The 15,079-nt window shown below is 36.5% G+C and overlaps 1 protein-coding gene and 1 long non-coding RNA gene across 7 annotated transcripts in view; one reads left to right on the top strand and one right to left on the bottom strand.

The window, feature by feature from the left end:
- Nucleotides 1-15,079, top strand: part of LOC309606018 — a 182,578-nt gene that overhangs the window by 149,172 nt on the left and 18,327 nt on the right. The gene's annotated exons all lie outside the window — the stretch shown is intronic.
- The window catches only part of CCDC34 (coiled-coil domain containing 34), a 37,295-nt gene continuing 23,638 nt past the window's right edge, over nt 1,423-15,079 (bottom strand). For 2 of the 3 annotated variants that reach the window (XM_082342484.1, XM_082342483.1), the window contains 3 exons: nt 4,106-4,264; nt 3,405-3,546; nt 1,423-1,961 (listed from right to left, as the gene is read on the bottom strand). In XM_082342484.1, coding sequence (XP_082198610.1) covers nt 1,747-1,961; nt 3,405-3,546; nt 4,106-4,264 — 516 coding nt within the window. In that variant the 3' untranslated portion in view covers nt 1,423-1,746. Of the gene's footprint in view, nt 1,962-2,647; nt 2,831-3,404; nt 3,547-4,105; nt 4,265-15,079 lie in introns of those variants that run through there. The other variant, XM_082342485.1, reaches the window with a different exon arrangement.

Raw genomic sequence — 15,079 nt, 5'->3', positions numbered from 1 at the left:
CCTCTTTGTAACCTTTCTTAACCCCTTCTCAGGCTGAGCTATCTCTTATCTATGTTCCCAGATGAACTCTGGGCATGATTTTAAGTATAATGTATTACAGCATTTATTCTATGTTTTCCTGGCTAGGCTGTAAATGTTTACTGAATTAAAGAAATATATCATTCAAATTCCTAAATTAATATGCAAAACATGTCTCACAGAGTAAATGTTCAACTAACATTGGTCAAACTAATTAATTACTGATTGAATGAAAAGTCTTATTAGTATTACGGTTATAGCCAAAAGTTGCCTAGATGACTTAATCTGTGTGAAATTGAAGATTTTTTAGATATAACAACTATATCTAAAATGCCCAGGAACACAAGCCTATACAGGCTGTTTTTTACACACAAGTTTATTGCTACCCTGGCAAATTCTACATTCTCTCTACATAAGAGAATTTGCTCGCGTAGAATGATCACCTGTAAATTTCACCGCATCTAAGAGGTTCCAAGAAGGATGGTCAGGCCACAAAAATCTCACCAATATTTTGACCCAACAAACTCTGACTCCTCCCAAACTGTTCTCTGCTTAGAAGTGAAAAAAATAAAATAAAACCAAATGAAGATGCCTGAATTGAGTGCTCAGTCCTTATGGGGCTCACAGACCCCCATGAGCAGGAAAAAAAAATGAATTTTTCTAGATTTCTGACAATATGAATATTCTTCAAAGATCCCATTGCTGTTTCCTGCAGTTGATCAACACCATTGCAGGTTAATCACTAGAAACTTGACAGCTGACTAACCTAGCAGAAACATGAAATACAGTCCAAATAGGAATCACTTTTAAATGAATTTACTGAACTTTATATTGCCCCAACAAATTTTCATTTCTTCGTAGCCCACTAAAAAAAGATACAGACTTTTAAAACTTAATAAAAAGCGTTCAGTGCTACTTTAGTAATCCGTTGATACACTATCCTTAACATGTATTTATTAAGATTTTTGATTTCAACTTCAGTAAAATATCACTCAACATTTAACATTAAAAAATAATGCATTGATATTTCTAATTTCAAAATTAACAACGTAACTAATTATAATGTATAACTATTTGTACAAAGTATAGCAAAGTATAGCAAAATATTAGTGTCTCAAGATTACTACATACCAATCTAAGATTGAGCCCAAAACAGTGTTTTTAAATTTTCCTTTCAAAACCCAAACTTCATTTCTCTGTTACCAAACATGACTTCAGTTAGCGATTTACAAATATTTACACAGGGAAAGATACACCAAAAGCCATCAACAAAGACTGTTCTTGATTACTCTGGGATTCTAACCCATTTAGATTCTTCTAAGAATTATCTTGAGCATGCAGTTTAGAAATGCTTGTTTGAACGACTTAATCTTACTATGTTCATAAACATAAATACACAACATATAGTATGAAAGAACACATGAAAAATTGTTGCTTTTATTAATATTAGAGGGTAGTTTTAATACAAGCTAAATACAAACACAATTGTTAGATTCAGTCACTTATCCTGCAAAACAATATGCCAAGATCAACCTTGAAGCGTTTATAAAAATGAAAATGTATAAAATTTCTTCCTCAATTAACTCTAAGGACTCTGTATACAAATGCAAAAATTTGAACATATCAATAATACATCAAATGTTGAGCTACTAATTGAGCAGTAAAAAAACAATTTCTGATTTTAAAATTAAATAGCTCCAGGTAAAAGCATGTAATTTCCCACGTCTACTATCTTTGTATTCTGCACAGAGTTCCAAGGCAAAGAGTGCTTCTGGCTTTATGCATTACCAGAGAGGATGACCTGTTTGGCTGGCTTATCACAGGCCTTTTAGTCTTCTTTCCTGATAGATCCTTCACTTCTTTGGGAGGAGGCACAGGAACTGGTTTCCATGGAATTGGGTTACAAAAGGCTGGTTCTGGATAAGAATTTCCACTGTAAAAACCTAAAATTATTAAAAATTCAGAACAAAACAAGAAGAAAACTTTTTGAGATCAAAGAAACTACATATTTTAAAATTCATAGAAAAATGTTAAAATATTAAAAGGGCAAAAATATCATTGATTAAACCAATCTGACTCATTTAAAACTTGAACTCTCAAATATTTTCAAACACAGTAAGTATTGAAGTAAAAATTAAAATATAAATAATTCTAAGCATTCAAAGAACATTAATGTTCAAATCTATATAAATAAAAACTCATAAAAGTTCTCCTAAGAATTAATTTTAGAACCCTTAAATTGAACAAAATCTTCATTTTTAACTCAGTCTGGGAAACCGCTGATTGTGTACATGTTTCCCCTAGTCGGACACTAAAGTTTGCAGAAAAACATGTATGTTGCATATATAGCTAAAGTGATCAAGATTCTTGTTTAGAACCACTGAAATTCTAAATCACTGTCACTTAATCAGATTTCACAATATCACTGTAATTTTGATAATTAAGAGCAGTAGAGCATTTGCAAAGATGTTTATTAGAACAAAACTTATTTAAATGCAAAAAAGTTAGTAAAATAATACATTATTTCACCAATTAACTTCTAGTCAATATGTATATTCCACCTAAGTTTTAACTTTACTATCCAATCATTTGGTTAAAACCACTGCTTATTACTCTTATTTCAAACAAGAGAACAAAAAAACAGAGCAGACACTGCTCGGTAGCTGTAATGGATGACCTCTGTGACGTGCAGGAGAGGCCTAAATCCTGACAGCAGGAATGTGTCATTCAGACATTGGCAACCCACTTTGACTGCATAGATATGTCAACACACACTTCACCACGATGGTCAAAACAAAGTCTGGAATATGTCCTATTGTGTGAACAAAACAGAATGGGAGTATTTTTAATAATAAATCACTTAAACAAGTGAAGGCAGCTGTCAGCAAGGCATGAGCTTCCAACATGAAGTACAAAGAAAAACATGCATTGCCATTTATAATCAGACCAAGCCTAAAGGCCAACCAGGTCTGTGTCTGGTTCATGTGCTGTCTAGTATTCCACCCTGCAAAAAGAATGTGCCAAAGACACTGGAAGCTCTGCCTCAGAGAGGGTTAGAAAAGGGGAAGAAAATGACCCCTTCAGTATATCCTGATTAAGGCTTTAAAATCCGAGGAATGTACGAAAATTTTACTTGTGTCTTAACGTTAGAAATCATTACTTTGCAGTTTTGCCACTATTGCCTTTAAAATGTATCTGGTTTTAGAGAATGACAACAAATTTGTAGTATCTCCACAGGAACACAGTATGTTATAATCTTCCAGAAAATAGTAATTTGAAAGAAAAATGATTTTTACACATTTCTATTTCTGTCAAAAGGAAACATAATATATAATATTCGCTCCTGCAAGCCATATTTATGTAACCCACATAACACAAAAACCAACCTGTGAGTTTTCCATTGGCATAACCATAGCTCTTTGCAGCTGGACGAGGTTTATTTTTTGCATTTTCCAACCATTCCTTAAACTTTTTTTCTGCTATTTCCTTTTTTTCCTGTAATTCAGCCTGCCGTTGTTTTTCTTTTTCCTTAAAATGACAAGACCAAAGAATCTCCAGGGATATTCTGTAACTAAAAATTCTATTCAAATTCTACTGACTTTTCCCCAGTAGCTCCCCATCCCAATGGCTTTCTGATCAGAAATACTGAATCATAACTCTATAGAGAGCAAAATTTAACGTGATCAGGGATGTGATATGAAGGTGGCTGCCTCTAAACAATAAGACATTAAACCCAAGAAGAAAAAAGCAATTTGCTGTTTTAAAATAGAATAGCAATTTATAATAATGTAATAAAACTGTCCATAAAAGTGCACTGAATAATATTTAAAAGCATAAACAACAATAAAAAGTTTGAACTTGACTGCAGAAATATCAATAGGCTTATTAATACTTCTCAACCTAAGAAAACCACAAATGCATAATCATTTCTGAAGCTTAATCACAGTATAACAAGTAGGGGTAGCTACATGTATTTATATTATGATAAGATAGTGCCAATTTTCTATTAGAAACTCTTTATACAATATAGTTGGCACATGTCAACACGAAAGTCATGTATTCTAACTGATCACTTTACTGAAAATACCTTTTCTTTCTTCTTCTTCTCACATTCTTCAGCATTTTTTTTCTTTAACCATTCTTCATATTTTTCTTTTGCTTTTTCTTGTAAATGTTCTTTCTCCAGTTCCTTTGCTGCTTTTTCCTCCCTTTCTTTATTAATTTTTTGTTCCCTTTCTTTTCTTTTCTTAAATAAAAATGAAGGAATTTTAGTTAGAATATCTGTAATCATCCTCATACAAGAAAGAAGTGTTATACGCAGTAATTTTCTAAACTTCAGTTATTTCTTAAGATAGGTGGTAAAACAGTGGTTGACACAGTGTGGCTTATGAAAATATGTAACATACCTGCACTTACCTGATCAATTTTAGTCTACCAGCTTGAGTATACGTTTCATGATGGCCATAACAAAGGTCTTGCTTGACAAAGTACACTCAGAGCCTGGGACAGTGTTAAGTAAATAGTAGGTGTTCTATAAAGATTTGCTGAGTAAATTACTGGACAGAAATTATGACCTATTAGACTGTCCTGAATCTTAATATTTTTTGATGGATGTTTACCCCCACTCTAAAATAGGAGCCACATATGTACACATTCCCCAGACAATTTGCCAATACAAATACTTGGATAAATTTTCACCATCAAAGAGTTACAGAGCACAAATTTTGGCCCATTAAGTACTGCTATAAGGGCATATACAGACAAATCTCTGGCTATGTAATTCTTATAAGCCTTACACAGACCAAAGATTGGCAAACTATGGCCTGCAGGCCAAATATGGTCCATCAACCACCTGTATTTGTAAATAAAGTTTTACTGAAATGTGGCCACACATTTATTTGCATATTTATTGTCTATGCTGCTTTTGCACCACAACAGCAAAGTTAAATAGTTGCAACAGAGATTGTATGGTCCACAAAGCCTAAAATTTTATCTAGCCCCTTGAAGAAAAAACTTGACACAGACTATAAGTCAATGTTTCTTCCTTTTCTCACTCAAAAGATAATCTACCAACACAGCTAAATTCTAAATAACCAATGACATGGCTAGCTCTCTTTATCAAAGGTTTAGAAAATAATCTGCAAACATGAAGTATATGCAATACAAATGCCATATACATCACCCTTCATCGAGCAAAGAAATATGAGCCAAGAAATTCTTCCCTTAAAAGCATCTTGTAGAATACTTTAATACAAGCAGTTCAAATAAGACCCAAGTAACAAACATCAGTTACATACAACATATGTCCAGTGCTGTGCAGGAAAGGCGGGTCCTAAAAATCAAAGCACGGGAATTCCCTGGTGGTCCAATGGTTAGGACTCTGTGCTTTAACTGCCAAGGGCACAGGTTCAATCCCTCGTCAGGGAACTAAGATCCCACAAGCCTCAAGGCGAGGCCAAAAAAATAAAAAAATAAAAAAATTAAAGCCCCTGTCATTCCCCAAGTTGCTATATTTCCTTATTGTTGGTCTGCCAATAGCTGCAAAAGGAAATCCTGTCTTGCTGAGAACTCAATATCCATTGAAATAATGCTGGAATTTAACTATTGGGTTAAATCCCACAAAGAAGTTAAGTAATCTGCCCAAGGTCACACAGATGGTAAATGACAGATCACTACGTATCTCTTATATACATATGAGAGAATGTTGAAAACAATTTTTTGCCACTAAATTCAATTTAAATAAAATGTCAAAATTCCTTAAAAATATACCACTTTCCAAAACCGATTCAAGAAGAAATAGAGTAACTGAATGAGCCTCTACTTGTAAAAACAATTCAGAATTTAAAACTTTCCCACAAAGAAAACTCTCGCCTCCAATTGCTTCACTTGTAGAGTCTATCACATTTCTAAGGAAGCAACAGTACCAATTACTACACGAATTGTTTTAAAAAACAGAGAAAAAGAGAACACTTCCAAGCTCATTTTAGGAGCCCACTATTTCTCTAAAGTCCAAACCAAATATGAAAATTATAAGATAATATTAGGAATAAGTCAAGATAACTGCTGTCACCAGAAACATGAAATACTTAGGGATACATTTAAAAAAGACGTATAATACCCCTGTACACTGAAAAAAAAAAAAAGAAGAAAAAAACTGAGATAAATATGGCCTAAATAAATAGAAAAAAAAAATCATGTTTATAGATTTATAATTTGATATTATTAAATAGCAATTTTCTCCAGAATGATCTATGTATTTAATGCAATCCCAATAGTATCAGGCACTATTCAAGCAAGCATGATTAGGGAAATTGATAAGCTAATTCTAAATGGAAAGGGTGCAGAGTGGCTAAAACAATTCTGAAATAGAAGAAAAAAGCTGGAAGACTTACACTATTTGATTAGAAGACTTTTAAATTCAAGAATTACTATATAAAGCTATAGTAAGCAGATAGTGTAGTACTGGCATAGGACATAGATCAATTGAACAGAATACAGTCCAGAAATAGACCCAGACATATTTGGTCAATGGATTTGAAATAAAAATGTGAGGGTAACTGAGTAGGGAAAATATTATCTTTCAACACAGTGTTGGAACAACTGTATATCCATACTCCAAAAAAATGAACCTTGACCCTTAACACATAACCAACATTAAAATTAACTCAAAATGCAAATAGGTAAAAGCTGAAATTATAAAACTTCTAGAAAAAAACAATGGAGAATATTTTTACAAACTTGGCATAGGCAAACGTTTCTTTAATAGAACACAAAACCCACAAACTATAAAAGAAAAAACAGAAATATGGAACTTAACCAAAATTTTAAATTTCTGCTCTTTAAATATATCATAAACAAATTAAAAGGAGGAAATATTTATAATACATGTTACAGGACTTAAAGGAACATAAAAAGAATTCTTACAACTTACTATTAAGACACACAAAATGGGAAAAATTTAAACACTAAACTAAACAAACAAACAAACAAAAAAACAAGAGATGTAGAAATGGTCAATAGTGCTAAGGATTGAATTCTGTCCCACCAAAATTCATATATTGAAGCCCTGATCCTCAATGTAACTTTTTTTTCTTTTTTTTAAATTGGAGTATAGGTGGTTTACAATGTTGTGTTTAGTTTCAGGTGTACAGCAAAGTGATTCAGTTATACACAGACATATTCATTACTTTTCAGATTCTTTTCTCATATAGGTTATCACAGAATATTGAGTAGAGTTCCCTGTGCTATACAGTAGGTCCTTGTTGTATATAGTAGTGTGCGTATGTTAATCACAAGGCTCCTGATTTATCACCCCACCCCCCATGTTTCACCTTTGGTAACCATAACTTTGTTTTCAATATGGGTAAGTCTGTTTCTGCTTTGTAAATAAGTTCATTTGTATCATTTTTAAAAAATTTGATACCACATATGAATGACATCATATGATATTTCTCTTTCTCTGACTTACTTCCCTAAGTATGATAATCTCTTGGTCCATCCATGTTGCTGCAAATGGCATTTTGTTCTTTTTTATGGCTGAGTAATATTCCATTGTAAGTATGTACCAACTCTTCTTTATCCATTCCTCTGTCAATGGACACTAGGTTGCTTCCATGTCTTGTCTACTGTAAACAGTGCTGCAATGAACATTGGGGTACACCTATCTTTTTGAATTATGGTTTTCTCCAGATATATGCCCAGGAGTGGGATTGCTGGATCATATGGTAGTTCTAGTTTTAGTTTTTTAAGGAACCTCTATAATGTTCTCCATACTGGTTCTACCAATTTACATTCCCACCAACAGTGTAGGAGAGTTCCCTTTTCTCCACACCCTATCCAGCATTTATTCTTTGTAGACTTTTTGATGATGGCCATTCTGACCGGTGTGAGGTGATACCTCATTGTAGTTTTGATTTGCATTTCAATGATAATTGGTTATGTTGAGCATCTTTCCATGTGCTTTTTGGCCATCTGTATGTCTTCTTTGGAGAAATGTCTATTTAGATCTTCTGCATACTTTTTTTTTTTTTCAATTTTATTTTATTTACTTTTTTATACAGTAGGTTCTTATTAGTCATCAATTTTATACACATCAGTGTATACATGTCAACCCCAATCGCCCAATTCATCACACCACCATCCCCACACCCCCACGGCTTTGCCCCCTTGGTGTCCATACGTTTGTTCTCTACATCTGTGTCTCAACTTCTGCCCTGCAAACCAGTTCATCTGTACCATTTTTCTAGCTTCCACATACATGTGTTAATATACGATATTTGTTTTTCTTTCTGACTTACTTCACTCTGTATGACAGTCTCTAGATCCATCCATGTCTCAACAATGACCCAATTTCGTTCCTTTTTATGGCTGAGTAATATTCCATTGTATTTATGTACCACATCTTCTTTATCCATTCGTCTGTCAATGCTCATTTAGGTTGCTTCCATGACCTGGCTATTGTAAATAGTGCTGCAAAGAACATTGGGGTGCATGTGTCTTTTTGAATTATGGTTTTCTCTGGGTATATGCCCAGTAGCGGGATTGCTGGATCATATGGTAATTCTATTTTTAGTTTTTTAAGGAAACTCCATACTGTTCTCCATAGTGGCTATATCAATTTACATTCCCACCAACAGTGCAAGAGGGTTCCCTTTTCTCCACACCCTCTCCAGCATTTGTTGTTTGTAGATTTTCTGATGATGCCCATTCTAACTGGTGTGAGGTGATACCTCATTGTAGTTTTGATTTGCATTTCTCTAATAATTAGTGATGTTGAGCAGCTTTTCATGTGCTTCTTGGCCATCTGTATCTGTTCTTTGGAGAAATGTCTATTTAGGTCTTCTGACCATTTTTGGATTGGGTTGTTTGTTTCTTTAATATTGAGCTGCATGAGTTGTTTATATATTTTGGAGATTGATCCTTTGTCTGTTGATTCGTTTGCAAATATTTTCTCCCATTCTGACAGTTGTCTTGTTTATGGTTTCCTTTGTTGTGCAAAAGCTTTGAAGTTTCATTACGTCCCATTTGTTTATTTTTGTTTTTATTTCCATTACTCTAGGAGGTGGATCAAAAAAGATCTTGCTGTGATTTATGTCAAAGAGTTTTCTTCCTACATTTTCCTCTAAGAGTGTTATAGTGTCCGGTCTTACATTTACGTCACTAATCCATTCTAATCCATTTTGAGTTTATTGTTGTGTTTGGTGTTAGGGAGTGTTCTAATTTCATTCTTTCTCATGTAGCTGTCCAGTTTTCACAGCACCACTTATTGAAGAGACTGTCCTTTCTCCATTGTATATCCTTGCCTCCTTTGTCATAGATTAGTTGACCATAGGTGCGTGGGTTTATCTCTGGGCTTTCTATCTTGTTCCATTGATCTATGTTTCTGTTTTTGTGCCAGTACCATATTGTCTTGATTACTGTAGCTTTGTAGTATAGTCTGAAGTCAGGGAGTCTGATTCCTCCAGTTCTGTTTTTTTCCCCTCAAGACTGCATTGGCTATTCGGGGTCTTTTGTGCCTCCATACAAATTTTAAGATTTTTTGTTCTAGTTCCTTAAAAAATGCCATCGCTAATTTGATAGGGATTGCACTGAATCTGTAGATCGCTTTGGGTAGTATAGTCATTTTCACAATATTGATTCTTCCAATCCAAGAACATGGTATATCTCTCCACCTGTTGGTATCATCTTTAATTTCTTTCATCAGTGTCTTATAGTTTTCTGCATACAGGTCTTTGGTCTCCCTAGGTAGGTTTATTCCTAGGTATTTTATTCTTTTAGTTGCAGTGGTAAAAGGGAGTGTTTCTTTAATTTCTCTTTCAGATTTTTCATCATTAGTGTATAGGAATGCAAGAGATTTCTGTGCATTAATTTTGTATCCTGCAACTTTACCAAATTCATTGATTAGCTCTGGCAGTTTTCTGGTGGCATTTTTAGGATTCTCCATGTACAGTATCATGGCATCTGCAAACAGTGACAGTTTTACTTCTACACTTCCAATTTGTATTCTTTTTATTTCTTTTTCTTCTCTGATTGCCGTGGCTAGGACTTCCAAAATTATGTTGAATAACAGTGGTGAGAGTGGGCATCCTTGTCTTGTTCCTGATCTTAGAGGAAATGCTTTCAGTTTTTCACCATTGAGAATGATGTTTGCTGTGGGTGTGTCGTATACGGCCTTTATTATGTCGAGGTAGGTTCCCTCTATGCCCACCTTCTGAAGTTTTTATCATAAATGGGTGTTGAATTTTGTCAAAAGCTTTTTCTGCATCTATTGAGATGATCATATGGTTTTTATTCTTCAATTTGTTAATATGGTGTATCACATTGATTGATTTTCGTACACTGAAGAATCCTTGCATCCCTGGGATAAATCCCACTTGATCATGGTGTATGATCCTTTTAATGTGTTGTTGGATTCTGTTTGCTAGTACGTTGCTGAAGATTTCTGCATCTATATTCATCTGTGATATTGGTCTGTAACTTTCTTTCTTTGTAGTATCTTTGTCTGGTTTTGGTATCAGGGTGATGGTGGCCTCATATAATGAGTTTGGGAGTGTTCCTTCCTCTGCAATTTTTTGGAAGAGTTTGAGAAGGATGGGTGTTAGCTCTTCTCTAAATGTTTGATAGAATTCACCTGTGAAGCCATCTGGTCCTGGACTTTTGCTTGTTGGAAGATTTTTAATCACAGTTTCAATTTCATTACTTGTGATTGGTCTGTTCATATTTTCAATTTCTTCCTGATTAGTCTTGGAAGGTTATACCTTTCTAAGAATTTGTCCATTCCTTCCAGGTTGTCCATTTTATTGGCATAGAGTTGCTCGTAGTAGTCTCTTAGGATGCTTTGTATTTCTGCGGTGTCTGTTGTAACTTCTCCTTTTTCATTTCTAATTTTATTGATTTGAGTCCTCTCCCTCTTTTTCTTGATGAGTCTGGCTAATTGTTTATCAATTTTGTTTATCTTCTCAAAGAACCAGCTTTTAGTTTTATTGATCTTTGCTCTTGTTTTCTTTGTTTCTATTTCATTTATTTCTGCTCTGATCTTTATGATTTCTTTCCTTCTGCTAACTTTGGGTTTTGTTTGTTCTTCTTTCTCTAGTTCCTTTAGGTGTAAGGTTAGATTGTTTATTTGAGATTCTTCTTGTTTCTTGAGGTAGGCTTGCATAGCTATAAAGTTCCCTCTTAGAACTGCTTTTGCTGCATCCCATAGGTTTTGGATCGTCGTGTTTTCATTGTCATTTGTCTCTAGGTATTTTTTGATTTCCTCTTTGATTTCTTCAGTGATCTCTTGGTTATTTAGTAACGTATTGTTTAGCCTCCATGTGTTTGTGTTTTTAAAGTTTTTTCCCCTGTGATTCATTTCTAATCTCATAGCATTGTGGTCAGAAAAGATGCTTGATATAATTTCAATTTTCTTAAATTTACTGAGGCTTGATTTGTGACCCAAGATGTGATCTATCCTGGAGAATGTTCCAAGCGCACTTGAGAAGAACGTGTAAACTGCTGTTTTTGGATGGAATGTCCTATAAATATCAATTAAATCTACCTGGTCTATTGTGTCATTTAAAGCTTCTGTTTCCTTATGTATTTTCATTTTGGATGATCTGTCCATTGGTGTAAGTGAGGTGTTAAAGTCCCCCACTATTATTGTGTTACTGTCGATTTCCTTTTTCATAGCAGTTAGCAGTTGCCTTATGTATTGAGGTGCTCCTATGTTGGGTGCATATATATTTATAATTGTTATATCTTCTTCTTGGATTGATCCATTGATCATTATGTAGTGGCCTTCCTTGTCTGTTCTAACATTCTTTATTTTAAAGTCTATTTTATCTCATATGAGTATAGCTACTCCAGCTTTCTTTTGATTTCCATTTGCATGGGATACCATTTTCCGTCCCCTCACATTCACTCTGTGTGTCCCTAGGGCTAAAGTGGGTCTCTTGTAGACAGCATATATATGGGTCTTGTTTTTGTATACATTCAGCCTGTCTGTGTCTTTTGGTTGGAGCATTTAATCCATTTACATTTAAGGTAATTATCGATATGTGTGTTCTTACTGACATTTTGTTAACTGTTTAGGATTTGTTTTTGTAGGTCTTTTTTCTTCCCTTCCTCTTCTCTTGTGATTTGATGTTTATCTTTTAGCATTGTGATTGGGTTGCTTTTTCTTTTTCATGTGTGTATCTATTGTAGATATTTGGTTTGTGGTTCCCAAAAGGTTTTGACATAGCAGTCTATATATGTACAAGACTGTGTTAATTTGCTGGTCTCTTAATTTCCAATGCATTATCAATATCCTGCATTTGTACTCTCTTCTCACGACTGCTGGTTTTAATATCATATTTGTGTGTGGATGATTTCCTACCTTTGCTTTATGTTTGTCTTAACTGGTGAGCTTTCCCATTCATAATTATCTTGATTCTAGTTGTGGTCTTTTCTGCCTACAGAAATTCTTTTAGCATTTGTTTCAAAGCTGGTTTGGTGGTGCTGAATTCTCTTAGGTTTTGTTTGTCTGTAAAGCTTTTGATTTCTCCGTCAAATTTGAATGAGAGTCTGCTGGGTAGAGTATTCTTGGTAGTAGGTTTGTCCCTTTCGTCACTTTAAAACATCAGCCACTCCCTTCTGGCCTGCAGATTTTCTGCTGAAAAATCAGCAGATACCTTATGGGGATTCCCTTGTATGTTATTTGTTTCTCTTCCCTGTTGTTTTTAATAGTTTTTCTTTGTCTTTAATTTTTGTCAGTTTGATTAGTATGTGTCTCATCATGTTCCTCCTTAGGTTTATCTTGTATGGGACTCTCTGTGCTTCCCAGACTTGAGTGTTTCCTTTCTAATGTTAAGGTTGTTTTCAGCTATAATCTCTTCAAATATTTTCTCAGGCTCTTTCTCTCTTCTCCTTCTGGGACCCTATAGTGCTAATGTTGGTGCATTTAATGTTGTCCCAGAGGTCTCCAAGACTGTCCTCATTTCTTTTCATTCTTTTTTTTTATTTTGTTCTGCAGCAGTGATTTCCAACATTCTGTCTTCCAGCTCACTTATTCATTCTTCTGCCTCAATTCTTGTGCTATTGATTCCTTCTAGTGTATTTTTCATTCCAGTTATTGTATTGTTCATCTGTTTGTTTATTCTTTAGATATTCTCTTTGTTAAACATCTTTTGTATCTCTCAATCTGTGCCTCCATTCTTTTTAGAAATTTTGGATCATCTTTACTATCATTACTCTAAATTCTTTTTCAGGTAGTTTGCCTATCTCCACTTGTTTCAGTTGTTCTTGTGGGTTTTTATCTTGTTCCTTCGTCTGGAACATATTTCTCTGCCATCTCATTTTGTCTAACTTTCTGTGTTTGTGGTCTTCTTTCCACTGGCTGCAGGATCGTAGCTCCTCTTGCTTCTGGTGTCTGCCCTCTGGTAGGTGAGGTTGGTCCTGGGGCTTGTGCAGGCTTCCTGGTGGGACTGGTCCCTACCCACTGGTGTGTGGAGCTGGGTCTTCTCCCTCTGGTGGGCAGACCATGTCAAAGGGTGTGTATAGAGGTGGCTGTAAGCTCAGCACGGCTTTAGGCAGCTTGTCTGCTGATGGGTGGGGCTGTGTTTCTATCCTGCTGGTTGTTTGGCCTAAGGCATTCCCGCACTGGAGCCTGTAGGCTGCTGGGTAGCACCAGGTCTTGGTGCCAAAATGGCAACGTCTGGGAGAGCTCAAGCCAATCAATATTCTCTGGGTCCTCTGCCACCAGTGTCCTTGCCCCCCCCCATAGTGATCCAGAGCCAATCCCAACCTCCCCAGGAGACCCTCCAAGACTCATAAGTAGGTTCAGCCCAAGCTCCTATGGAATTACTGCTTTGTGCTGGGTCCCAGTGTACATGAAACCTTGTGTGTGCCCTCCAAGAGTGGAATCTCTGTTTCCCTCAGTCCTGTGGAGCTCCTGCACTCAAGCCCCACTGGTCTTCAAAGCCAAGTGCTCTGGGATTCCTCCTCCTGATGCCAGACCCTCAGCCTGGGGAGCCTGAAGTGGGGCTCAGGACTTTCACTCTTGTGGGAGAACCTCTTCGATATAATTATTTTCCAGTCTCTGGGTTGCCCACCTGGCGGGTATGGGATTTGATTATGTTATGAAAGCGCCTCTCCTACCATCTCATTGCAGCGTCTTCTTTGTCTTTGAATGTAAACTATGTTTTTAGGTAGGTTCCAGTCTTCTTTGTCGATGGCTGTTCAGCAGTTTGTTGTGATTATGGTGTTTTCATGAGAGGAGGTGAGCTCAAGGCCTTCTACTCCACCATCTTTTCCAGAATCAAGGGGCTGCTTTTAGTTTGGATGCTTACTGTCTCTTTCCTCAGCATGGGCTGGCTGTTATCCCCTTGATATGGGGTGTGCAGGTGCAGCAGCCCTTGTGCACTCCCAAGACAGTGTGGGCAGCGCTTGGCAACTTCTTGCAGATCTCGTAGTGGTGGCCCGTGCCTGCCTATGGAGCCCATGATTGCAGTGGTGACTTGAGCCCACCCCCAGAGCTTCTGTAGGCAGTGTCCCGTTGCCTGGGAGCACTTACAGGGAAAGAAGCACTTATGGTGGTCCTGCCCCTCTCCTCATGTGCCCCTAATAGTGGCACCTTGCTTTTCTGGCAGGCGCCAGCTTCTTCTGAGTACACCCTCAGGTGCCACAAGCTAGCCTCTGCAGACTGTCTCTGCACAACCAACCCCAGTCCTTTCCCTGGGTCTGACCTCTGAGCATCCAGTCCCCACCTGCATCAACAGAGGAGCATCTCAGTCTGGAGAACGCAAGGTGGTGGTGCCGACCTTCTGTGCAGGTTACTCTCCATTTTGCCTTCTGCAAACCGGTTGCTGTGCTCTCCTCCCAGGCTCTGAAGCTCCCCCTCCCTCCAGGCTGATCCCCCACCGGTGAAGGGACTCCCAGGGTGCGGGAACCTTTTCTCCTTCACAGCTCCCTCCCTGTGGTGCAGGCCCATCCCGATTCCTTTCTATTTCCTTTTGTCCTACCCAGTACTTGGAGGTTTTCTTGTCTTTTCAGAAGTTTGAGGTCTCCTGCTGGCGTTCAGTAGATGTTCTATGTGAATTGT

The sequence above is a fragment of the Balaenoptera borealis genome (genome assembly GCF_965194805.1).
Source record: "Balaenoptera borealis genome assembly, chromosome: 11".
Taxonomy (NCBI): Eukaryota; Metazoa; Chordata; class Mammalia; order Artiodactyla; family Balaenopteridae; genus Balaenoptera; species Balaenoptera borealis.
This window is presented reverse-complemented; position numbering and strand designations above follow the sequence as displayed.